We start from the raw sequence: 20,296 nt of genomic DNA on the forward strand, positions 1-20,296 counted from the left end.
GGCACTCGCTCGGAAAGCATCACGTACAGGACCTCAAAAACTCAACCCATTTTGTCATTGCTGACCAACAAAACCTGGAAACGTTTCTCACGAATCCAATCAACAACGCGAAAGCGGCCGCCGTGGCTTGCTTACGAAAGAGAAACCAACGCCGTATAGCGTATTTACGACTTATATGGTGATGGATTTGAGGGTGTTATATAAGCTTCGTTCTTATTCACGACAATCACTTCTCTAGAAAGCTAGCAATTTGTATCCTGCTGAGTGGCGTTGGTTACAAGATTCGAAACTTTACTGATATTGACCTGGATTTCTTGTTGGGAATGAACAATAAACCCCGACTACTTTCGACCTTTTCTTCTTTTTGTCTGTTTATTTTTGTCTCTACCTTGGTTGTCTGATAGATAAGACTTGGACGGGAACGCAGGAAGAGCAAAGAGGCAACGAAATGAGAAAACAATAATTGTTATTTCCCCGCACCCAAGAACTTGAGAGATAATTGACAGTAAAGTAGCTTGTACAAGAACGAATGCCCTGGTTGCACTTGTATCTCGGTAATGTTTACATGCTGGGGTTGCATGACTATGTATCGCGCTAACATTCGTCATCCTCATGATATCGAATAAGACACTCTTTACTACCCTGCAAGTCCCGGTTATTCTTCACATGCCTGTCAACTTCAGTCTGTGACTCCTCAAATAAACAAGATGTTGTTAATTCCAGTTGGCGAATCAGCGTAAGGAAACTCTCTCGTATCATGGTGCAGAGCTCACACTTGAGTCTTGACCAATTGGCAATTATTGTACTTGGCATCTTCCAACATATTTGATAGGACAGCTAAGACGACATGCGTGAATGGCGTCATCCAGTTCCATCTGTAGTGTAGGATTGCGGGCGCTGATGGTGGAGGGTCGTAACTCGTACAACAACCCATCAGTCACAGCTCGGTCAGCAGGACGATAAACATGTCTCCCTGTACCAGAAGTGGTTTGTTGGGGCTGTAGGGTAAGCTGGTCCCTTCGTGCAGTAGTCCTAGTTAACGAGAACAGATGCAATTAAAGAGTCATGAGGGAGGGTGTCGCGTCGCATGAAATAGTCCAAAGGTATCAAGACAGCCATGAGCTCCAAAAGCACATGATAATTCTAACAACCTCTCTTCTACCATGAAAATGAGTTGCAACTCAGAGACGCGCCCCCAAGAGGAAAAATACTGCAGCTGCACTGCCCTGTAGAACAAGAACAGGGCAAAAGTTCTGCAGCCCTGCAACTGCATGAAATAATTCTCGCAACGGACGCACTCATGATGCGCCCGCCACCAACTAGAGGCTCAACTGGGTGACCTGGATTGAGTCTTATTGGATTCTCCCGAAGTCAGTGTTTATTTCCTTGTGATAATCGACTTGTCTTTCGGCAAATTGAGTTGTTGCGATCATGCACAAGTCTATCGTCTTGGTGGTGTAAAGAATACCACCAGTACTTACCAAAGAAACTCGCCGCAATTGACAGATATGCTTTCCGAGGATAAAAAGCACTCACAGCACCACTGAATTCAGCAGTATTTCCGTCAATTGACCCAGTTGGCCAAGAGTTCTCGGCTGATCATAACCGTCAACGTTGCGTTGCGTTGCGTTGCGTTGCGTTACCTTTGCATTCAACACCACTACGACCACCATAAACATGATGGTTTCTTTTTGACAACCCCCATTTTCTCTGACGAAAACCTATTATTATCAGTTTTGCTACTACATCCCTACTAGGTCCAGGTAAAGTCTACAGCACAGTACAGACTGTTACTGACTTTATTTAGTCCAATCTACTACCTCGGATCACTACTTTGGGCTACGCCGAGTCGCAACCGCCAATTGTTTCTCATTCAGAAGCACGCCCAAACGTCATCTCGGGATCTCTTGGACGCGGGGAGAGACGAGGGGAAACATAGACGAGACGCGGGGTTCTGAACGATCGAGTTTTGTTTATAAAAGGGGCATATTCTCTCCTCAAAGTTGTTGAGATTACAACTCTTCAACTCACCCCATTTCAACCCTTTGGACTACTCTACTTTGGTTTCAACACAAACAATACCTCCCTCTCTACCTTAAACTATCCCCTTTCCTCATTCAACATCATGTCTTCCCAAGCCACTGCCCAATACTTCCCCAAGATCTACTCCCTCACCTCCGTTGATCATGCTCGCTCCGTCTACGATGAGTGGGCAAAGACATACAACGAGGAGATCACAGGCAAGGGCCAAGACTATGTCGGTCCTGCCATTGCCGCTGCCTACGTACCACAAGCCCTAGGAACTCCCACCATCAACCCAGATGTCGAGATCCTTGACGCTGGTTGTGGAACTGGCCTCGTCGGCGTCTTCCTTGCTCGTTTGGGCTCAAAGAAGCTTGACGGTGTCGACCTGAGCCCCGGCATGCTTGATGAGGCTCGCACTACAGGAGCATACCGCAACCTGGATGTTTGCGACTTGTCTCGCCCCTTGTCCGCAAAGAATGACTCTTATGATGTCGTGACGTGTGTCGGCACCCTGACTCAGTCTCACGTTGGTCCCGAGGCTATCAGTGAGTTCGTGCGTGTCGTGAAGCCCGGAGGCTACATCGTGGCCACTGTCATCCGTGAGATTTGGCAGACCGGAGGCTACGAGAGCCACGTGAAGAGCCTTGCTGAGCAGAACAAGGTTAAGGTTCTCTCCGCTGAAGTTCAGGACTACCGAAGGGGAGCCGGAGCCCAGGCTTACTACCTCGTCCTGCAAGTGTCTGCTTGAGTACTTCGCTTGAAAAGTGACTCGCTGTTGATGACTCTGATGGTGATTCTGACGATGATGATCATGATGATGATACTACGTGTGTGGTTGGTTTTCGATCTATATTTCCCCCATTTCGACCAAAACAATACAAAACTTGCTCCATCGTACCAAAGCCGATTGGAGAAGAGTCTACATATCGACACTGGTACGAGAGACTGTCTCTGGCAGCCCAACAACGAAGATGGTGATTCTGTGAACTGCGACTGAGTGTTCGTGATTTGGATCTCGGTTCTGACACATATGACTTGACATGGACTATTACCATCTAATCTCATAGTACCTGCAGTTACATTCTTCGCCAACACATGCAGGATAAATAAAGCAAAATATGTGTACCTGGATGATTGCATAAATGAATTTAAACGTGATGTGCTGTCAGATATTTTCGTTATACGCTGCCTAGATAGCATACGCCGTTGCGTGTCCATGGTGTTTTGATACCGGCGATTGCCTGTATATAGTATTGCTTATATCGGGGTCTAGGTAATCTGCTTCAGCATTCTGCCATCAAGATGACATATAAATATAACAAAGACGTATAGTCTCCTATCCTCCAGATTCATTTGCTGGAAAACGATGTTGGATGTGATACAGCTTCTACTTCCCAGCAACCCCTTTAAGGAACTATCAGTAGAAGTGCAGTTCCCACCCTCGTCCTTGTCTATGAGTGGCTTATATCTTAGCCAAGTCTTGCCTCATCAGGATATATCGACAGAGCTATCTCGACTATTCACCGAATCATAAAACAGGTCACATCATAGATCCATGCTATTCCCAACACCCAATCGGCGGTTGTCGGTCGGCTCATGAGAAATGAGACATGCTGTACTGTAGATGTATGTGACGTGGGTGTTTGCTTCCAGGAGTTACATCTTCCTTACTGAGGTATGCAAGGCATCATACATCGTAGAAACTCGTTTCCTTGGTTCATATTATCTATCTATCTACCATATAACAATGTATTTACTATACCTCGACCATAAATACATTCAATCAGTCGCTTCATCAAAGCCTCTGTATACTGGCTGAACATGCTTGCTCTATATATCAATCCCAAATATTCGTCAACGCCAAAAAACAAACATATGCCCATAATCCTTACCGTATGTATACCCGTGATAAAACCCCTTTGTCTCTAAAGATACTCTGGCAAGCCCATCTTCTCAAAGTCGGGAACGTCCTTGTCGCAGTTGAAATCACGATCCCAGGGCTTCTCGGGCAGCACGCCAGCCTTAAGACCCGCTTCGTAACTCCATTGATGGTTATTCTCCGTTTTCCAGGTCCAGTACCACCATCCCCAGCCCTTCTCGAAACTGTGCATTTGCGCTTCGGCAAACATTTTGAGGAACTTCTTATACTCATCACTCCAGTCGCTAGGATCAGCATTGGCGCCGCGGCAGGAACATTTGTCGTCCTTGGTAGGACATCGAGGCTCCAAGATGGACGAGTCCTTGTTTCCTGTATCGTATGTACCCTCCCAGCGAGTACCCCAGCCAACTCCAGTAAGGAACTTTGCGCAGTCTGTGTCGGCTTGAGACCACTCGGCAAAGATGGTAGGACCGTATCCCGTGGAACGGTCCATGCTGATCTCGGCCTGCTCAGTCCAGCCTTTGCAGGCATACTCGACCTTCTTCTTGTGTGTGAAATCGATCTGGTTCTCGTTAAAGATGACATACTGATGGACATCTAGGACCATATCATCGTAGCCAGTCATCAAGCCCTGCCAGTTTTCGAGTCCCATAAATCCATCTCCAAAGACCACAAGTGCTTTAACACCGTTCTTGCGCACAATCTTATATGCATCTTCTGTCCACTGGACCACATCGCTTGTTTTCAGACTCGTCATTCGGGGTTCGTTGGCGAGACCGTAGTGAGTAATAATGTTCTTGTAGCGGGGTTGGGCGAAGAACTTGGACAGTCGTTCGTGAATCTCGAGCGCTCGCTTTGCATTCTCGCTGCCATCCTTTCCGTCTAACCACCCTATAGAACCCCATCGGCCACTGTGGTTCCATCCGTTTTGACTGCCAGGAATACCGTGCAAGTCCAGGTTGACTCGTAATCCGTACTTGCGGCACCACTCGATGGCACGCAGAAGGTATCGCCAGGATGTTCGGTACACATAAGGATCGCCATCATAGACCTCGACGGCCCAGTAGTTGAAACCAATACGGACGTGATCCAGACCTGCTGCTTGTATGTCCTTAAAGGTTTGCTCCGTGATGAATGATGCGTAGTGTTTCTCCAGTGTCTTTCCTGCTTCAGAGCCTAGTTTCTCGGATAGTGTCCACTCATCGATGATGCCCTCCTTCGTGTCGTATTTGAAAAGAGATGGTGAGATGAAAGGTTCCAGATAAAGCCATCCACCAATGCATACACCACGAGCAGGCTTTTTGCCATAAGAGCCCCAAGGCTTGTTCAGCGGAGGCACATTCTCATTGGCCTGAGCTGAGTCATCCCAATCATCATAGAGACCCATGATCGGCAGGTCTCCAACCATTTCGTCCGTGAATGTGAGGTTGAAGTCGGTTGTTGATTTCCATGTCCAGGGGTCGAGATATGTGTTCCGCCACTTCTCGGGTATTTTTGACCGGTCCATCCCATCCAGATCTGAAGTATCCTCGGTTGTATCGTCTGAGCTATCGCTGCTGCCACCGCCTCCTCCACCGCCTTTCTTCTTGCTGACAACAACTGCTACCACAATGATGATAAGCAGGACGACAGCGCTCACACCAAGCGCAATCCCTAACGTTACAGATTAGTACAAATTCAGTAGCTGGATCACCAGGGTAACCTACAGAGCTTCTTCTTGCTCTTCTTTGGTGGTTTTGATAGGTAGAAGTCCTTCTCCTTGTCAATAGTATCGACGCTTCCCCCACCGCCTCTTAGATGCGCCCTCGATTGTCCCTCTTCCATAACGGCTCCGCTCACAACTCTCTTCTTCTTGCTCTTGCCATGAGTTCGCGGCTTCTCGGGATCTCGGTCTCGTCTTCGGTGTTCATCACGTCGTCGTTCTGGTCTTCGGGACTCGTCTCTATAGTCTCGACTTGCGCGTTCACTTCGTTTCTTTTGACGCGCATTCTCTCTTTCGAGGTCTGCTAAAGCGTGTGATGATAATGTCCTCGAACTTCTATCCCGAGTGTCCTCAGACCCTGAAGCTGGTCGTCGCGATCCTGATTTCCTCTTTCGTTGACCATCTCGTCGTCGGCTTCTATCTCTATCTTCATCTCTGTCTCGTTCCCTAGGTCGTTTTGAGCGGGGAGGTCGCGATGAGTCTCGCGCAGGCATTTTGAGACCTGTAACGGTGTGGCTGGTATGCAACCTCTACAGGAATGAGATTTTAGCGAAGATCAGTGCTTTTAGTCGAGAGATACCTTGCCAAGTGACGCCATACCTAGAACCTGTTTGTTTAGCGTGCCGTTGACAGGACAACAATCTCTTATCTTATCAGTCGCATCTACGGCATTGGCATGCGATAAAAGCCGCCAGCTCCCGGGGAACCCGCAGCAAGCCGAGCTTGACATCACCTTCACCGAGGAACACAATCAATAAGCCCCCTTCGGTTGGCTTTGGATATCTAAGGTATAACGGCCTGCTGCATTTCCGGCTGCTACTGCAGTGTTATGCCGTTCGAATTGAATTTATTGTCGTCCACCTTCTGCCATTGACTCCAACCTGTGAACATTGCCCAACTATCGCCATGAAGCACCGTGTTATCCACCAGTTCAAGAGGGCGCACGTCGTCAACTCTCCGTCGACTGCTCGACTCTCACTTGCCTTGCCTGTAGGACGACGAAGTTACTCGACACATCCCCCCAATGCCAGGCTAAACCTGCCAGTCGACTACGGCACGACGCCCCTCCTCGCGCATAGCTCTCAGACAGCTCTAAGTCACAAGGAGCTTCCTGAGAATATTCGTAATGGCCCGACAAAGAAGATGAATCTATTCCAGGCCATAAACGATGCTATGGGTATTTCTCTTGCCGAGGACGAATCCGTTGTCATTTTCGGAGAGGATGTCGCATTTGGCGGTGTCTTCAGATGTACTATGAACTTGGCTGAAACCCATGGCGCCGAGAGAGTATTCAACACTCCTCTTACAGAACAAGGCATTATGGGTTTTGGTATTGGTCTTGCTGCGGAGGGCATGCGGCCTATTGCCGAGATTCAGTTTGCCGACTATGTCTACCCAGCATTTGACCAATTGGTTAACGAGGCAGCCAAGTTCAGGTATCGCGATGGATCCTGCGGCCGCAGTGTTGGTGGCTTAACTGTTCGAATGCCCTGCGGTGGTGTCGGTCATGGTGCTCTCTACCATTCACAATCTCCCGAGAGTTTGTTTACACATATTCCTGGACTGAAGGTTATAATGCCAAGGTCACCGGCCCAAGCCAAAGGTCTTCTCTTGGCAGCTATCCGTAGCAACGACCCCTGCGTTTTCATGGAACCCAAGATCCTATACCGCGCGGCTGTTGAACAAGTACCCACCGGATCATACGAACTCCCATTATCAAAGGCCGAAATTCTGAAGGAGGGCAAGGATGTCACTATTGTCTCCTATGGTCAACCTTTGTACCTTTGCTACAACGCTATCAAGCAAGCAGAGCAGGACCTAGGCGTTTCCATTGAGTTGATAGATCTGCGAACTTTATACCCATGGGATAAGCAGACTGTTCTCCAGAGTGTCCGTAAGACAGGCCGAGTTATGGTTGTCCACGAGGCTATGGTAAACGCAGGTATTGGTGCTGAAGTTGCCGCTACTATTCAAGAGGACCACGACACCTTCTTGAGATTGGAGGCACCCGTTGCCCGGGTTGCAGGATGGAGCATCCACCAACCCCTCCTATACGAAAGGTTTAACCTTCCCGATGTTGCGAGTAAGTGACTAAAGAGAATGCCCTGGATGACCCAAGCTGACCGAACCCCTCTAGGAATTTATGATAATATCAAGAGGCTGTTGGATTACTGAGCCAGTGTAGAAATAGATACCTAGCAAGTGGAGGCATGAGGAATGAGGCATGTCATGGCAAATGAATAGAGCTCTACAGATTAGAGACTCGATTTATTAATACAATTCTTTAAAACGAACATAACCAAGTTTGGAATGCTGATATGGTGTATGAACCCCCCAGTGGTGCTTGTTATCTACCTAGGCGGCCTCAGTTACAGAATAAGCTTAGAATCGAATAACAGCAAAAGTGTCTATAACAAGAACTGCTCGTCAAGTGCCATGTTCGAGATCGGATGTACTGTAGTCTATGTACTATGATATGCTCATTGTTAAGTAAATGGAGGTGCTTATATGCACCCCACTAACATCCATCCAATCCAGCATCATTGCTCCACCCAAGCTACCTATACAGCCCCGCCTCCCCTTGATTGTGGCCCATGCAGTACCTCAAGAACTCCACGCTGTGAGCCTCAAACGCCATACGTACCCCGTCACGTCACGTCGCTTGCGCTTGGTATTTGTTCGCGGCGCATTAAACCTCTCTACAAAATGTCCGATCTCGAAACAGTTTCTTCCTTCGTAGAGGGAGCTCCTCCGGGAGAGGTACGTCTCTAGGTCGTTGGCTCCTCTGGGCCGTCATCAGCTAACGGATGGATATACAGCTTGCCGACGTTATCGCAGGTATCCGTTGACCAAGACACCGTTGCATAGACATGCATAATACTGACGCGGACTCTTCAGATATCAAGTCGCTGACCCTCGACTCCAACCCCGATATCGTTAACAGCCTCGGACCCGCCTTCGAAAAGTACAATGAGGAGCAGTTTGTTACGGTGAAACTGCCTGGCAGCAGCCAACCAGTGGGTGACAAGCAGATAAAGACAATTCAAGAGGTCCGAGGACTGATAAGGCGCAATAGGTCATTATTAGCTCTCACAACTCCCTCGGGGACGGCCGATACTACGATGTTGAGAGCTCTTCCAGCTTTGCCTTCGACCATACCACGCAGGTAAGCTGATTACGATTGCATGGATGGATGGAAATAAGCCCCTGACAAGTGAACAGAAAGCTAGTGCTGTTCAGAGCCACGTGTTGGAGGGAGCTCAAGCGGACCTTGTGTAAGTTGACTCGACTTGAATATATGATGCACAACACTGATACTATGGCAGGAAATCCATCCTCAAAAGCCTCGGCTCTTACGTCGATGAGCACTTTGCTAACGCCGCGCACGGCGTCTACCCCATTGAGTCGGACTCCAAGATTGCCATCGTTATTGTAGGCAACAAATACAGCCCTAACAACTTCTGGTAAACTCTATCAGGCCAACCGATAACAGCTGAAGCTAATGCATCACAGGAACGGACGCTGGCGGTCGCTCTACATCCTGGACCCTTCATCCGGAGCTCTCGAGGGTTCTCTCAAGGTTGATGTTCACTACTACGAGGACGGAAACGTTCGTCTCCTGACCAATAAGCCTGTTTCCAGCACCATCCCCTCCGTCAACGGCGCGGGCATCGTTAGGGAGATCTCGACAACAGAGAAGAAGTACCAGGAGGAGCTGAACAAGGGCTTCGTGAGCCTCAGTGAAGGCGCGTTCAAGGGTCTGCGACGACAACTGCCCGTAACGAGACAGAAGATCGAGTGGGACCGCGTGACAAGCTACCGCCTAGGCCAGGATATTGGCGGCGGCAGCTCGAGGCGATAAAGCATGATTTTTAGTAGCGCATGAATTTGAAAGATAGACTTGGGCAAGGGGACGCGTAGAGTAAATGTGAAGGATTGATGTATAGTCTAGCTCGAACGGCATGGCCTACCTAGTCTTGGTGGTTGAATTAAGGATACGAGCCTCCATAGTGCGTAGGCTCGGCAGTTGATTATCTCGATAATCAAAGGGCCTTTGGGTGATGTTGGTCAAACCATAGTGTTACTCTATAAACTGCTAAGCATCCAATCCTGGGCATGTCGGGTAGAAACACAAAGAATGCTTCTAGCTTCATGCACGATTTGCAGTTACCAAACCGTTTTGTCATGCTAGTGAGCAAAGATGTTCTAAACGACGGCATCGGGCAAACATGACCGATCATTTGATGCTGCTAGCAGTAAAGCTGTATGATAAAAGTTGTTGGCCTTGGAAGACTCAAACTGAAGATATGTATAAGGAGGCACTTGGGATTGTGCGGCGTAGTGTTACCAAGACGGTCTGAGATTATCACTCTTGACTTTAGCTTTAGAGTTCATAGCCATGACAGATAACAGAAAGTTTTGGGAGAAACCCATTTTTCTGGCGTATTTGACTATCTTGCATGATACATAAGATGATAAACCACAACAGGGAAAGTGTATGAGATTTCTCCCTCGGGATCCCGGGAATCGGTATCTGCACCGGGTGCTGCTGCTGATGTTGGTATTGGTAGGTTACAGGTATGACGAGTGACAAGGCAACTTTGGAATCAGAATGTCAGTGTGGGAAGAGTACCACAGTCATCATGATCCTCGGGTCGGTCATGAGCAGGTCGGCATATTATCCGGCTATCTTTTTTACTCTTTGTCATGAGGGATGTCCCGCTTGAATTGGCTTAAAGAGGCAATTTCCTCCCTGAGGCTTGTGAATACCAAGGTACCTATGAATCAGAGTCCAAGTCACCTCAGGCCTCAGGGTCAGAATTAGAACTGATGACATGACCGACCCCGCGCGGTAGACGGAGGATAGGTCCGTGTTTTAGGTATGGCCTAAGATTAATTGTTCGTGGGCAGTGCTTTGAGATGCGGGGAAGATGATAGATTGGTCTATCCGTATGTACAGAGTTATCGGGCTCGGAGAGGGAAAATACAGCGAACAAATCTGCCGAAGTCGCAGATCATGAGTTCGGTGCTTTCTTTCTCCCCGGGGCATTCATTAGGTAGCTAAGTATTCGTTAACTTCAATCAAGAATCATAAAACATCCGACATCTCTTTATCATTTATGCAAATATTCCATGCTTCAATGAATGGAAATGACGGTGTGGTTCCGACCCGGGGCAAGGACAGATGGCGCCGTATTCGTATGTGCAATCAGTGAAAAGATATAGCGAACAATGTGAACGGAAAGTGAATTGACCACTCATTGCCAACGCTAGCCCGCGGCTCTTTCATGGGCCTAAACAGCGAGCAGCCGTACAAGTTACTTAGCTTGGTAAGGCTGGGGTTCAACAGAACAGACGAATCACAGTAGAATAACGGTAATTTTGACCCCTTTGATTGGTCAAGAAACCCTCCCACTGATGGGGCCTTGCAGCGGATGGGGGTCGGATGTTAGCTGGCCGGATCGTACCAGGAACTCCCGTCGAGTAAGAAAAGATGGACGAGCATTGAGAATTCTATCATGAAAGACCTACGTGGCCATTGTTGAGGAAAGGTAGATAGATTATGTATTGCTTGGATTGGTGTGATTATGCAGAATTCTCGCCTAGAAAACCTTTGGACCTACCGTACTAAAGTGCCTAGATATGACCTACAATCCAATGAATGTGGCTGCCGTTCATCGGTTTTTGTTTCCGATGCACTTCCGAGGAAGACAAAGACAATAGGTACAAAAGACAAGACGCCTCCAAGCGACCAAGTAGGTACTAAGGTATCCAGTACACAGCATTCGTGTGGATCATGTACTATCTCAACAGTGATTCCAGTACAGTAGACTTTCTGGCCTCTTTAACTGGATCCCTGTCCCTTCTGCCCCTCAACGCAAGAGCTGGCCGCCGCCAAATCTCCAGAAGGCCACCTAGAACAGGGGACCTAAATTAATTTAGCCCGCCTTCCATGCTAGACTAAAGTTCCGTCTCTCACCTGTGACTTTCTTCCTCCTTTCTTCTTCTTCTTCTTCTCTTCCACTTGTCAACTTCTACCCTACCACCTGTTCGTGCGACAATACCTCTCGACAAGACCTCGATCAACTCTAACTTCCTTCTCTCAACGACCGCCAAACCACAACCAACACCGCAATCATGTCCGCGACAAAGGAGTTCACCATGCAGGATGTTGCTGAGCACAACACCAGCAGCGACATCTACATGGTTGTTCACGATAAGGTCTACGACTGCACCAAGTTCCTCGACGAGCACCCGTACGTTGTCTCTTTCTCCCACTTTTGCGCCTCGTTGCATTGCGCAGTCAAACATATGGCATACTGACATAAAGTAGCGGTGGTGAGGAGGTTATGCTCGATGTCGCTGGTCAGGACGCCACCGAGGCTTTCGAGGATGTTGGCCATAGTGACGAGGCCCGAGAGGTCCTCGACGGTCTCCTCGTCGGTGAGCTCAAGCGCCTGGTAAGTAACAAAGTCGGGTCTCCAATATACAGGATCAGTAGCTAACATGTGTCACTCTTAGCCTGGTGAGGCGGGCCCCAAGCGCCAGATCGCCAACTCAAACCAAGGTAGCGGCAAGTCCGATCCCGCTGGCTCCAGCTTGACCTCTTACGCTCTTGTTGTCGCTGTTGGGTTCGCCGCCTACATGGGCTACAACTACCTCCAGAAGCAGAACGAGGCTCAGGGCTCCGCATAAACGCCTCGCCTCAATCGCATTGCATGAGGGATAGAGGATATAAAAAAGGAGCTTCTTTTGTGTTTTTATTACGGCATCAATGCAGGTCTACGGGTGATTGACCAATAATTGCATTGGGGAGTTTTCTTTTGGCCTGAAGAGAAGAGGCCGGTCGGCGATAGACGGTGGGCGCGCAACTACAACGACTTAAAAGGCAGCTTAGCTTATCCCGACTTGGACATCTTGGATGGAAGGATGGATGAGTACAATGAGCGGGCTCTTCTCCTGAACCGAACTCATATATCCCGGTTTTTCGGTCCCTTGCTTTTATTTGTTGGGGAACTACTGGGACTTGCGACCGAAGAGATGAGGATCGCATCCAATACTAAGCCGGGGATGGAAACCCATTTACTGAGGCATAACTATGTGCAATCATGAAATGGAGAACGGTGTTGCACGGGATTGGGACATGTTTTCAACAAAGGAGACGACATCTAAAGTAAATATATATCACTGTTTTAATTGACGACACGGCCATGACCATCTACTTGCTTGTCTTCTGCCTCTCGCTCCTAGTCGGCCGACATGCCCAGCATTGAGCTTTCAAGTCTCGTAAAAAGTCAAAAGCGAATCCATATCCTTTTTCTGTCTTCCACAAAAGGACATGTGCACCTAGAATATAAACTCTCGGCCCTGTCACAAGACAGCTTTCAGGCTGCGATTGAGACGCCCAGGTTGAAAACCCAAGTACAAATAAACTCAGTTTAAAGATGAAATCAAGCCTTTGGTCAGAATTATAATTAAAATTATTAAGTGAGTCATGGTCTAATAACCAAACTTAATAACTTGTGCCTGATCAATATTCTATTTAATACCTGGTAGCCCCCATTAGAATGATAGATCAAAGTAAACTCCTGCACATATACACTCACATCCATATTATCTCGAGGCACCTACTACCATTGCGGGTTGATCTGCTCTAATACGGTACGTACCTGCCGCAACACAGCACAGCGCCACGGGCACGGGCACGGGCACTGACCTCAAGCAGCACATCAGCCTCACCAGGTCGCTCTTCGCAGCCTCCGGAACAACGTCAATCCTCCAACTTCAATCAAATCTGACCTCGAACCTCTTTCTTTCCATTTTCCTTATTCCTTTGTTCCGCCGTCTCTCCTTGGCGCGAAGTCAACTACAAATAATCGCCTGCTTCTTCTCCTCTACCTATCTATATACAGGCAGATTCCACTCTTTTTTATCCTGCGTCAATCATGTCGTCCTACCTTGAAAAGCAGGCGAACGCCTTTAGAGGCACCCTCTCCTCTGCCGCAACAAAGATATCGAATCCATCGACCAACAAGGCATCGTCCCTTGCTGTTCCATCTTCTCTCGCTCCTCCATCGCCTTCTCCCTCAGCGGCTTCCGATCCTAATACTCCTACTACCAAGCGAAAGCGAGATGCCGCGCCTGAGGTCCCCTACTCACAACCACAACTCACAGGCTACGGTGCTGAGGTCAAGACACAAATGACCTTTGCTGTTGAATACCTAAAGAAGAAGGGCGATTCAAAGAGCATTACAGAAATTATCGATCATTTGAGCTTGAGAGGTTACGATGAAGAGCATAAGCGCCAGTTGGCTGAGGGATTGCGAGGCCATCCTCGTGTCGATTGGAAGCCCGATGCGAACTTGAGTGAACAGACCTGGAAAACAGGCAGCTATGCCCATCGTCCTATCATTCCAGGAGTCAAAAACGCAACAACCCTTCTGGGCCATCTCCAAGCAAAGACAGATGCTTCAGGTGTGTCAGTCAAGGATCTCAAAGACGGCTGGCCCGACTGCGAGGATACAATCTCAGCCCTGGAGCGCGAATATAAGATCTTGGTGGTGCGCACGAAGAAGGACAACCTCCCACGATACGTATGGCCCAACGATGCATCTCTCCACCATAGGGTACAGCCAGAGTTTCAATCTATGTGGCAGCGTGTTCAGCTGCCGCCTATCGACGAAATGCACCGCAAGCTCACCAGCGTTGGACAGAAGCCTACGAGTGAAGACCCGCGCAAGGCCAAGGAGGGACAGGCCAACAAGCCTAAGGTGCAGAAAAGGCGCAAGGGCAACAGGATCGGAAAGGCTACCAACGTTCACATGGCGCATCTTATGCAGGACTACAGCGGTATGCGCCGATAGAATTGCGTGTATTGAGTTTATGTTTCAAGGCGTTTGGTGAACGAGTCCAAGACTTGAGGGACGGGTCTTTTTTTTTTTTCTCTCTCTCTTTTTTACCTATCGGCGTTGGGAGCACCTACTACAATATGGCCAAATCAAAAAGACAAGGCATTATAAGACGGACAGAGACGGATAGACGTGGAAGCAGCAAATTACTTTAGCGGCATATTAATGCATCGAATCAATAACATCATTTGAATATCAAATCCTGTTGCCTCTTTTGCATCGTGTATAACAGCCCAAAGCACTATATCTCTGGTATATGCCCTTGCCTACCTAACCTTCATACTCATTTGCATTCACCTTTTTTCTCGCCGGACCTTTTCAAACAATTCTTCAAAAATATCTGAATCTTGGTATCCTCCAACTCGAAATCTGTTTTGTACCGTGACACATGGCACAGCTTCTACACCTCCGACTGCGGCACTCCTGACTTCTTGCTCCAGTGCCTTACCGGCCTCTGGTCCCAGCAATGCCGCTCTCATTTCAGTGTCATCGAGTTGCCCCTCTGTCCTGCCAACGTACATCAACCACGATTCGTTTGTGATGTCCTCTCCATGCTCAAAGTGGCCTTGGAATAAAGCATCGAGGACCGCGGACTGAGCCCTTGTCCCATGAGCCTGCAACGCTAGGGCTACAAGACGGTGGGCGGGCTGTGAGGATCCGGTAGTGCCAGTCACAGAGAAGGAAATGCCGTAGCGAGAACCAGCTGTTTGAAGGCGGGAGGTAAAGAGTCGAAGTTTCTCTGGGGACATGATCTTTTCGTAGAGAGCTCGTTTGTCGCCTTTGGGTATATATTAGTTGGTTCGAACCTGTAGAGTAATGTGACACACCTTTTCGAAGCGTAGGATAGAGAAGGAATGGTTTCCAGACGACATCGAACTCCACCTCAGGGTGAAGCGCTTGGTAGCGTTCCATGGCTTCTTCGAGACTTCTCTTCTGTAGAAAACACCACGGACAGAGAATGTCCCCGTGCATGACAATGTTCACAATCATCTTGTCGAAACAAGAAGCAAGAGAGAGAGAGAGAGAGAAAGAGGATGATCTGCTTGTAGTCGGGTTGAACGAGTGGTGTTATCAATAACCCAATGTATAATCACAATGAACACCCTCACGATCTAAGAAGCAGTCACTGTAGACCCGAAGGAACAAGCTGACTCTTTCTATTCCCGTGCGCTGTGAGATATATTAGAGAATACGGCTTCTCCTTCACCTCGCTGTTCTCCTCTGTCCTCTGGGGCATCATTTCTCATCTTCCTAGGACCAGGGCGGCTCGGAGCACGCCCAGCCATACACTACCCATTATGTCAAGCCATTCAATATAGTGAAAATAAGCGAAAGCAACATAGAATGCTGCACGATTCGCAGTGCCGAGCATGCTCCCCGCCCATCGAGGCCTGTCCTTGAATATTGAATATGTCTGCGATGAATAATCAGAAAATCGCTTCGTGCGGGGTGGTCTCGCTCCGAAAAACGAGCTACCGGGGATTAAAGATGCGTGACATTTGCATTTGAAGTGCCGTTTGGGAAAATGGCGTGGTTTCGTATATTTTAGCTTGACGGAGATCTTTCTTAAAGGTCTAGACTCGTTCAGCCGCGTGTTTGTGGCTTTTTTGCCCTTCGCAGAAAGACGTCATGATGGGTTGAAGGGCTGAGACGGGATGGATTTAGACAATGGGCGATTAGTCGATCCTGCTGCGGAGTGGAACACAAGGTCCCTTCTCTCCTCGTGCGGCTCAGTTGAGCGGCCTAGGTACCTAGACATATTGCACAGAGTACGATTCGATAACTCATCTGAGCGGTGAGTTCTAAATGAGAGTTATTGACTACTACTGGCAATCACTATCAATTCTGTAAATCTTCGTATCACTCAAAGGTAGGTCATAACGTGAAGGTCGTTTTTTTTATGGGTATGTAATCTGTTCATCGCATAAAAGTCAAGTCTATATGTTGGCTCCCAGCCCCGATCCCAAGTCTAACGTAGTTGATAATAATTACACAAACAGGCCAGCGTCTTGTGCTTCCCATGCCTGCTGTCTTTTCGCCTCTGGTGTCAGAAATGGAAAAGCAGCAAATGATCATTCCGGTGTAACTCCCTCCCTATGTTTGCATCATGCAGACAATGTCCTGTCCATCGTCATAAGAGTGCCGCCCCCAGTCTATTTGATACTTGAGCAAAGGAAATGAAAAAGCATCATAACGCACGGGAAAGGGGAATCAATAAAAGCAGAAAACGATGCAGAAATCAATATTCCATAACAAACATGCTCCATCTAGGAGCGAACTGCGTAGGAGTCGTAGAGCGGTGTGGTGTAGTAGTGGGATATGCGAGGAGTATTAGATGAAGACAAGCACACAATTTGGCGTCAGTTGCGGCAGGCTTCGGTAGTGTGAGGATCCGTTCCAAAAGGCAAAAACGCCGGCATAATCTGAGTGCCCACATCAGGCACGATGTCAATAATACAGGGTATCAATGAACTCGTTTTTGGATCGCGAAGATAGCCTCAAAGCATTACTCGGGAGTAGATTCTGGCGTATGGTCCAACTAAGCCATATGCACCAGTCCAGGCTCAGTGCTCTGAGGTCGACGCATATGCGTAGCGGCACCGTAGTACATCTGGTTCATGGCAGGGTTGGTAGGGTAGGCATCCGCAGGATCGGGATACACATAGCTGGCGCTGTTCTGCGAAGGCGAAGCCATGTGCGAAGGTGATTGCCAGCCAACGTTGGCCATGTGAGGGCTGCCACCATTGCTGCTGGGAGTACCCTGGCTGTTATCCAAGTTGGGTTCCAGAGTAGGAGGAGGGCCATAGCTGGTCGGGTGCGATGTAGGTCGCATCATATTGTAGCCACCAGATGAGGTAGATGTAGGGCTTCCAACACGCATGTGCATGGGCAAGGATCCAGTCTGCTGAAGGTACTGGAAGTCACCGGGGTGGCGGGGAATGCTGTTCGCGCCCGAGAGATCGACACTAGGCGACATGGACATTGTTCGCTGGCTGGGAGAAGGAGTTGTCATAGGAGAACCGTGGTTGGACATGTGGTCGCTGTCAGATCGAGCTTGCGACATTCCCTTGGTCTTCGACGCAGCCAGCGCGGCAGCGGTCGCCGCGGCAGCCTCCTCAATTGTGCCGCTGTGGTGGTTCTGGTGACGGGTGAGAGTAGTTCGACGAGTGAATGTCTTCTGGCAATCGGCGTAAGGGCACTTGTAGGGGCGCTTTCCAGAGTGTGTCCTGCGGTGGCGAGCAAGAGAGCTGCTGTCACTGAAAGGCTAGATTGGGTTAGTAACAGTACGAGATAGGAGGGCTTCATGGTACTAACCTTGGCGCAAGTCTCACAATGATGAGGCTTCTCACCTGTGTGGACTCGTTGATGGACAGTCAGGGCAGATCGTTGGATGAACTGCTTTCCACAGCCAGGCCAGTCGCAAACGTGAGGTCGAACACCACTGTGGATGCGTTCTAGATGATGTTAGCGCTATTCTTGCATTTCTGCCTTATTTACTTACCATGACGAGCAAGATCGCTGCGTCGCGCGAATCCTTTTCCGCATGTGCTGCATGGGTAGGCCTTGATGGGCTGTTGAGGGGGAGGAGCTTGGTGTTGCTGTTGAGGCATGTGCTGCATGTGCATGTGAGGCATGCCGCCCATGTTGGGCATCTCGGGGTAGCCAGCGAGACCCATGGCGGTGGGCATAGGGTTCGGGATGTGCATCGGCGCTTGCATCGTGGATGGCGACGGGTAGGCTCGTGCGATGCTGTGGGGGTTGGAGTACTGCGAGTGCTCGGAGCCATGAGGAGAAGCGGATCGCTCCATACCGGGTTCGTGCTTAACGAAGGAGTGTTGGTATTGGTGATGATCGAGGAGACCGGATGTAAGTTGTTGCATTTGACCTTTCTTATTGAGCATGTTGGTGATGTCCATAACCTCCGTAGGAGCTGGTGATCGCATGCCGCTCATCTTCAATATGGGTATGGAATGCCAGCTGAAGACGTGGCGCGTTTGGGAAAGGATGTGCGAGGGCGCTCACAAGTGACGGGTCACGACAAGAAGGCGGTCAAGCTGATGATGACTAGAAAATGCATGGTCAGTGGCTTGGTTCTGATAGTAGGGAAAAGCGACCTGTTTGACACTGAGTATCTGCACCAACAACATCGTCCCGAGCGACCGGCAGATGGTTCAACGACTGCCAGGGCCCTTCGGCCGGTCTAACCAGTCTCCGAGGGATGATGTTGCCTGTATGCAAGATCCACTCAAGGATCAAGGGCCATGTAGACAAATATGCGACTCACCTTTCCGCGTTAACAAATGACGTGTATGATCGCACCGAGATTGGACGTGAAATCTTTCAGACCGCTTTTCGACGAGATATCGGACGGAGGAATGAGGTCGACCGGCGACAGTAATACGTTGTCGACGATATTCTTTTGCGAGTGAATCGGAGTCTGAGTGACGTGCCGGGGCGAAACGCGCAAGGTTGTAAGGTGATAGATAGTACAGCCACAGGGGTTAGGCAAAAAAATTAAAAAAAGTCAAATTTTTTCCCCTTGTACCCTCCACAAAGTAAGGCTCTGTCGATCGGGCGGTCAAGAGTTTGAAAATACAACGGAACAAAAACTCTCGTTAATGTCAAGTTGAAGTCAAATCTACACTTCGCAGCGGCTCAAGAGGCGCGGGACGGTTGATGTAGTCGAGGAAGGGATCAGGAGGTGGTCTGTTCACAGGCCAATGATCTAGATGCAGGTACCGTAAAGAGGTCAGCAGCGCTGTCGGGGGAGAGATGTTTATAAACAGAGGATAGGATGTGATTAGGCAGGCAAGGGTAGACAGAAGTTGATATCAATCGTCCGAGACCAGGAAGCTCAGGAGGAATACAACACAACGAAAGACGGGAACGTGAATGGGAACGTGATAGATAAAATAGACCAAGAGAGTCGATGCGATGATTGAGGGCCAGGTAGGGACCAAGTCTTTATGTCAACTTCCAGGACGGGTCCCTATGGCGGGACGTGACAAGGCAGTTCCGGGCGTGTGAATGGGAAGTGAGAGTGGATTCCATTTTGGGGAGGGGGGTCTGGAAAAGAGTGCACTCCCAACCGGGCTACCTTAGGCAGGGATCCATACCTAGCGACAGGGGAGGCAAAGGAACAGACCTAGGTGAGGGCGTGAATAGCGGTAGCGCAGAGTAGCGGGAATGGAAATGGAGCGCAGACTCAGACTCAGCTCAGCATAGCGGCCACCGCGCAAGAAAAAACCAACCCAACGCTTCCAATTCAGTTCACTTCAGCCCATTGAGCGCGACTACCGCATGAGGGGCCATATTAAAAGTAGAGAGTAGGGCAAAAAACAGGGATTGGCAGAATACAAGAGTGAAGCATAGCCAAGACCTCTCAGACCTGATCTAAGAGAAAAGAGCCAGAAATAGATTCAATGGGATGAGAGAATGGAAACAGTAGTGCAGGTGAAGTCAAGTTAGATGGGTTGTCGCAATTTGGACGAGTCACCGAATCTTGTTGGAAGTTTCAAACAAAGAAGATGGGATAATTTTAACATAGTGTTATCATACGGACGTATGCAGGCGGGTAAAGAATTGGATATCTGGATTTCTGTTTGGTTGGAGGCAAGATATTTCATTAATTGCCCGACAGGTGAGTGTCTGGGAACCTGTTAATCAAAAGATCACGGTCGAGTTGAGTCGACCCTTGTGGTTTTGGTATAGTTCCCGTCCCCGTCTTTGTTTTCTTTTTTCTTTCTCCCTTTCCTTTCTTTTTCCTTGCCGAGTACCGTT

General features: G+C 48.9%; 8 protein-coding genes across 8 annotated transcripts; 5 read left to right on the top strand and 3 right to left on the bottom strand.

The window, feature by feature from the left end:
• Window positions 1-1,836: 1,836 nt before the first annotated feature.
• B0J16DRAFT_137363 (S-adenosyl-L-methionine-dependent methyltransferase) lies at window positions 1,837-2,804 on the top strand. The gene has a single exon (XM_046121833.1). The coding sequence runs from the start codon at window positions 2,126-2,128 to the stop codon at window positions 2,771-2,773; it is 648 nt and encodes a 215-aa protein (XP_045983243.1). The 5' UTR covers window positions 1,837-2,125; the 3' UTR covers window positions 2,774-2,804.
• A 913-nt stretch (window positions 2,805-3,717) lies between these two features.
• On the bottom strand, window positions 3,718-6,286 carry B0J16DRAFT_287358 (glycoside hydrolase superfamily). The gene is made up of 2 exons (XM_046124130.1): window positions 5,611-6,286; window positions 3,718-5,557 (listed from the first exon to the last, which is right to left on the bottom strand). The coding sequence occupies exons 1-2, from the start codon at window positions 6,098-6,100 to the stop codon at window positions 3,951-3,953; spliced, it is 2,097 nt and encodes a 698-aa protein (XP_045983244.1). The 5' UTR covers window positions 6,101-6,286; the 3' UTR covers window positions 3,718-3,950.
• A 42-nt stretch (window positions 6,287-6,328) lies between these two features.
• Window positions 6,329-8,015, top strand: B0J16DRAFT_287361 (thiamine diphosphate-binding protein). The gene is made up of 2 exons (XM_046124131.1): window positions 6,329-7,689; window positions 7,744-8,015. Exons 1-2 carry the CDS (start codon window positions 6,513-6,515, stop codon window positions 7,779-7,781), a joined length of 1,215 nt encoding a protein of 404 aa, XP_045983245.1. The 5' UTR covers window positions 6,329-6,512; the 3' UTR covers window positions 7,782-8,015.
• Window positions 8,016-8,159: 144 nt separating this feature from the next.
• On the top strand, window positions 8,160-9,559 carry B0J16DRAFT_137378 (F-actin-capping protein subunit alpha). Its single transcript, XM_046121834.1, has 7 exons — window positions 8,160-8,366; window positions 8,426-8,444; window positions 8,505-8,623; window positions 8,683-8,772; window positions 8,829-8,881; window positions 8,933-9,070; window positions 9,120-9,559. Exons 1-7 carry the CDS (start codon window positions 8,313-8,315, stop codon window positions 9,466-9,468), a joined length of 822 nt encoding a protein of 273 aa, XP_045983246.1. The 5' UTR covers window positions 8,160-8,312; the 3' UTR covers window positions 9,469-9,559.
• Window positions 9,560-11,744: 2,185 nt separating this feature from the next.
• B0J16DRAFT_384663 (cytochrome b5-like heme/steroid binding domain-containing protein) lies at window positions 11,745-12,302 on the top strand (the record flags this gene model as incomplete). Its single annotated transcript, XM_046131442.1, has 3 exons — window positions 11,745-11,863; window positions 11,941-12,067; window positions 12,129-12,302. 3 exons carry the CDS (start codon window positions 11,745-11,747, stop codon window positions 12,300-12,302), a joined length of 420 nt encoding a protein of 139 aa, XP_045983247.1.
• Window positions 12,303-13,200: 898 nt separating this feature from the next.
• B0J16DRAFT_287369 (uncharacterized protein) lies at window positions 13,201-14,715 on the top strand. The gene is made up of 2 exons (XM_046124132.1): window positions 13,201-13,268; window positions 13,333-14,715. The coding sequence occupies exon 2, from the start codon at window positions 13,553-13,555 to the stop codon at window positions 14,468-14,470; it is 918 nt and encodes a 305-aa protein (XP_045983248.1). The 5' UTR covers window positions 13,201-13,268; window positions 13,333-13,552; the 3' UTR covers window positions 14,471-14,715.
• Window positions 14,716-14,808: 93 nt separating this feature from the next.
• B0J16DRAFT_384665 (thioredoxin-like protein) lies at window positions 14,809-15,505 on the bottom strand (the record flags this gene model as incomplete). The annotated part of the gene is made up of 2 exons (XM_046131443.1): window positions 14,809-15,293; window positions 15,343-15,505. 2 exons carry the CDS (start codon window positions 15,503-15,505, stop codon window positions 14,809-14,811), a joined length of 648 nt encoding a protein of 215 aa, XP_045983249.1.
• A 1,370-nt stretch (window positions 15,506-16,875) lies between these two features.
• Window positions 16,876-18,575, bottom strand: B0J16DRAFT_137440 (uncharacterized protein). The gene is made up of 3 exons (XM_046121835.1): window positions 18,018-18,575; window positions 17,831-17,970; window positions 16,876-17,780 (listed from the first exon to the last, which is right to left on the bottom strand). The coding sequence occupies exons 1-3, from the start codon at window positions 18,466-18,468 to the stop codon at window positions 17,055-17,057; spliced, it is 1,317 nt and encodes a 438-aa protein (XP_045983250.1). The 5' UTR covers window positions 18,469-18,575; the 3' UTR covers window positions 16,876-17,054.
• Window positions 18,576-20,296: the final 1,721 nt, after the last annotated feature.

This window comes from Fusarium flagelliforme, assembly GCF_020744385.1.
Source record: "Fusarium flagelliforme strain FIESC 12 MPI-CAGE-AA-0113 chromosome Unknown B0J16scaffold_4, whole genome shotgun sequence".
NCBI lineage: Eukaryota > Fungi > Ascomycota > Sordariomycetes > Hypocreales > Nectriaceae > Fusarium > Fusarium flagelliforme.

What these genes read in the sequence shown, in the direction of transcription:
- B0J16DRAFT_137363 (XM_046121833.1), top strand. Translation starts at nt 2,126, where the DNA reads ATGTCTTCCCAAGCCACTGCCCAATACTTCCCCAAGATCTACTCCCTC.
- B0J16DRAFT_287358 (XM_046124130.1), bottom strand. Translation starts at nt 6,100, where the DNA reads ATGCCTGCGCGAGACTCATCGCGACCTCCCCGCTCAAAACGACCTAGG. An exon ending in GAAGAGCAAGAAGAAGCTCT is followed by an intron (nt 5,558 to 5,610) that starts GTAGGTTACCCT and finishes CTGTAACGTTAG; the next exon opens with GGATTGCGCTTGGTGTGAGC.
- B0J16DRAFT_287361 (XM_046124131.1), top strand. Translation starts at nt 6,513, where the DNA reads ATGAAGCACCGTGTTATCCACCAGTTCAAGAGGGCGCACGTCGTCAAC. An exon ending in TAACCTTCCCGATGTTGCGA is followed by an intron (nt 7,690 to 7,743) that starts GTAAGTGACTAA and finishes GAACCCCTCTAG; the next exon opens with GAATTTATGATAATATCAAG.
- B0J16DRAFT_137378 (XM_046121834.1), top strand. Translation starts at nt 8,313, where the DNA reads ATGTCCGATCTCGAAACAGTTTCTTCCTTCGTAGAGGGAGCTCCTCCG. An exon ending in TGCCTGGCAGCAGCCAACCA is followed by an intron (nt 8,624 to 8,682) that starts GTGGGTGACAAG and finishes AAGGCGCAATAG; the next exon opens with GTCATTATTAGCTCTCACAA. An exon ending in CCTTCGACCATACCACGCAG is followed by an intron (nt 8,773 to 8,828) that starts GTAAGCTGATTA and finishes ACAAGTGAACAG; the next exon opens with AAAGCTAGTGCTGTTCAGAG.
- B0J16DRAFT_287369 (XM_046124132.1), top strand. Translation starts at nt 13,553, where the DNA reads ATGTCGTCCTACCTTGAAAAGCAGGCGAACGCCTTTAGAGGCACCCTC.
- B0J16DRAFT_137440 (XM_046121835.1), bottom strand. Translation starts at nt 18,468, where the DNA reads ATGAGCGGCATGCGATCACCAGCTCCTACGGAGGTTATGGACATCACC. An exon ending in CAGCGATCTTGCTCGTCATG is followed by an intron (nt 17,971 to 18,017) that starts GTAAGTAAATAA and finishes AACATCATCTAG; the next exon opens with AACGCATCCACAGTGGTGTT. An exon ending in ATTGTGAGACTTGCGCCAAG is followed by an intron (nt 17,781 to 17,830) that starts GTTAGTACCATG and finishes AACCCAATCTAG; the next exon opens with CCTTTCAGTGACAGCAGCTC.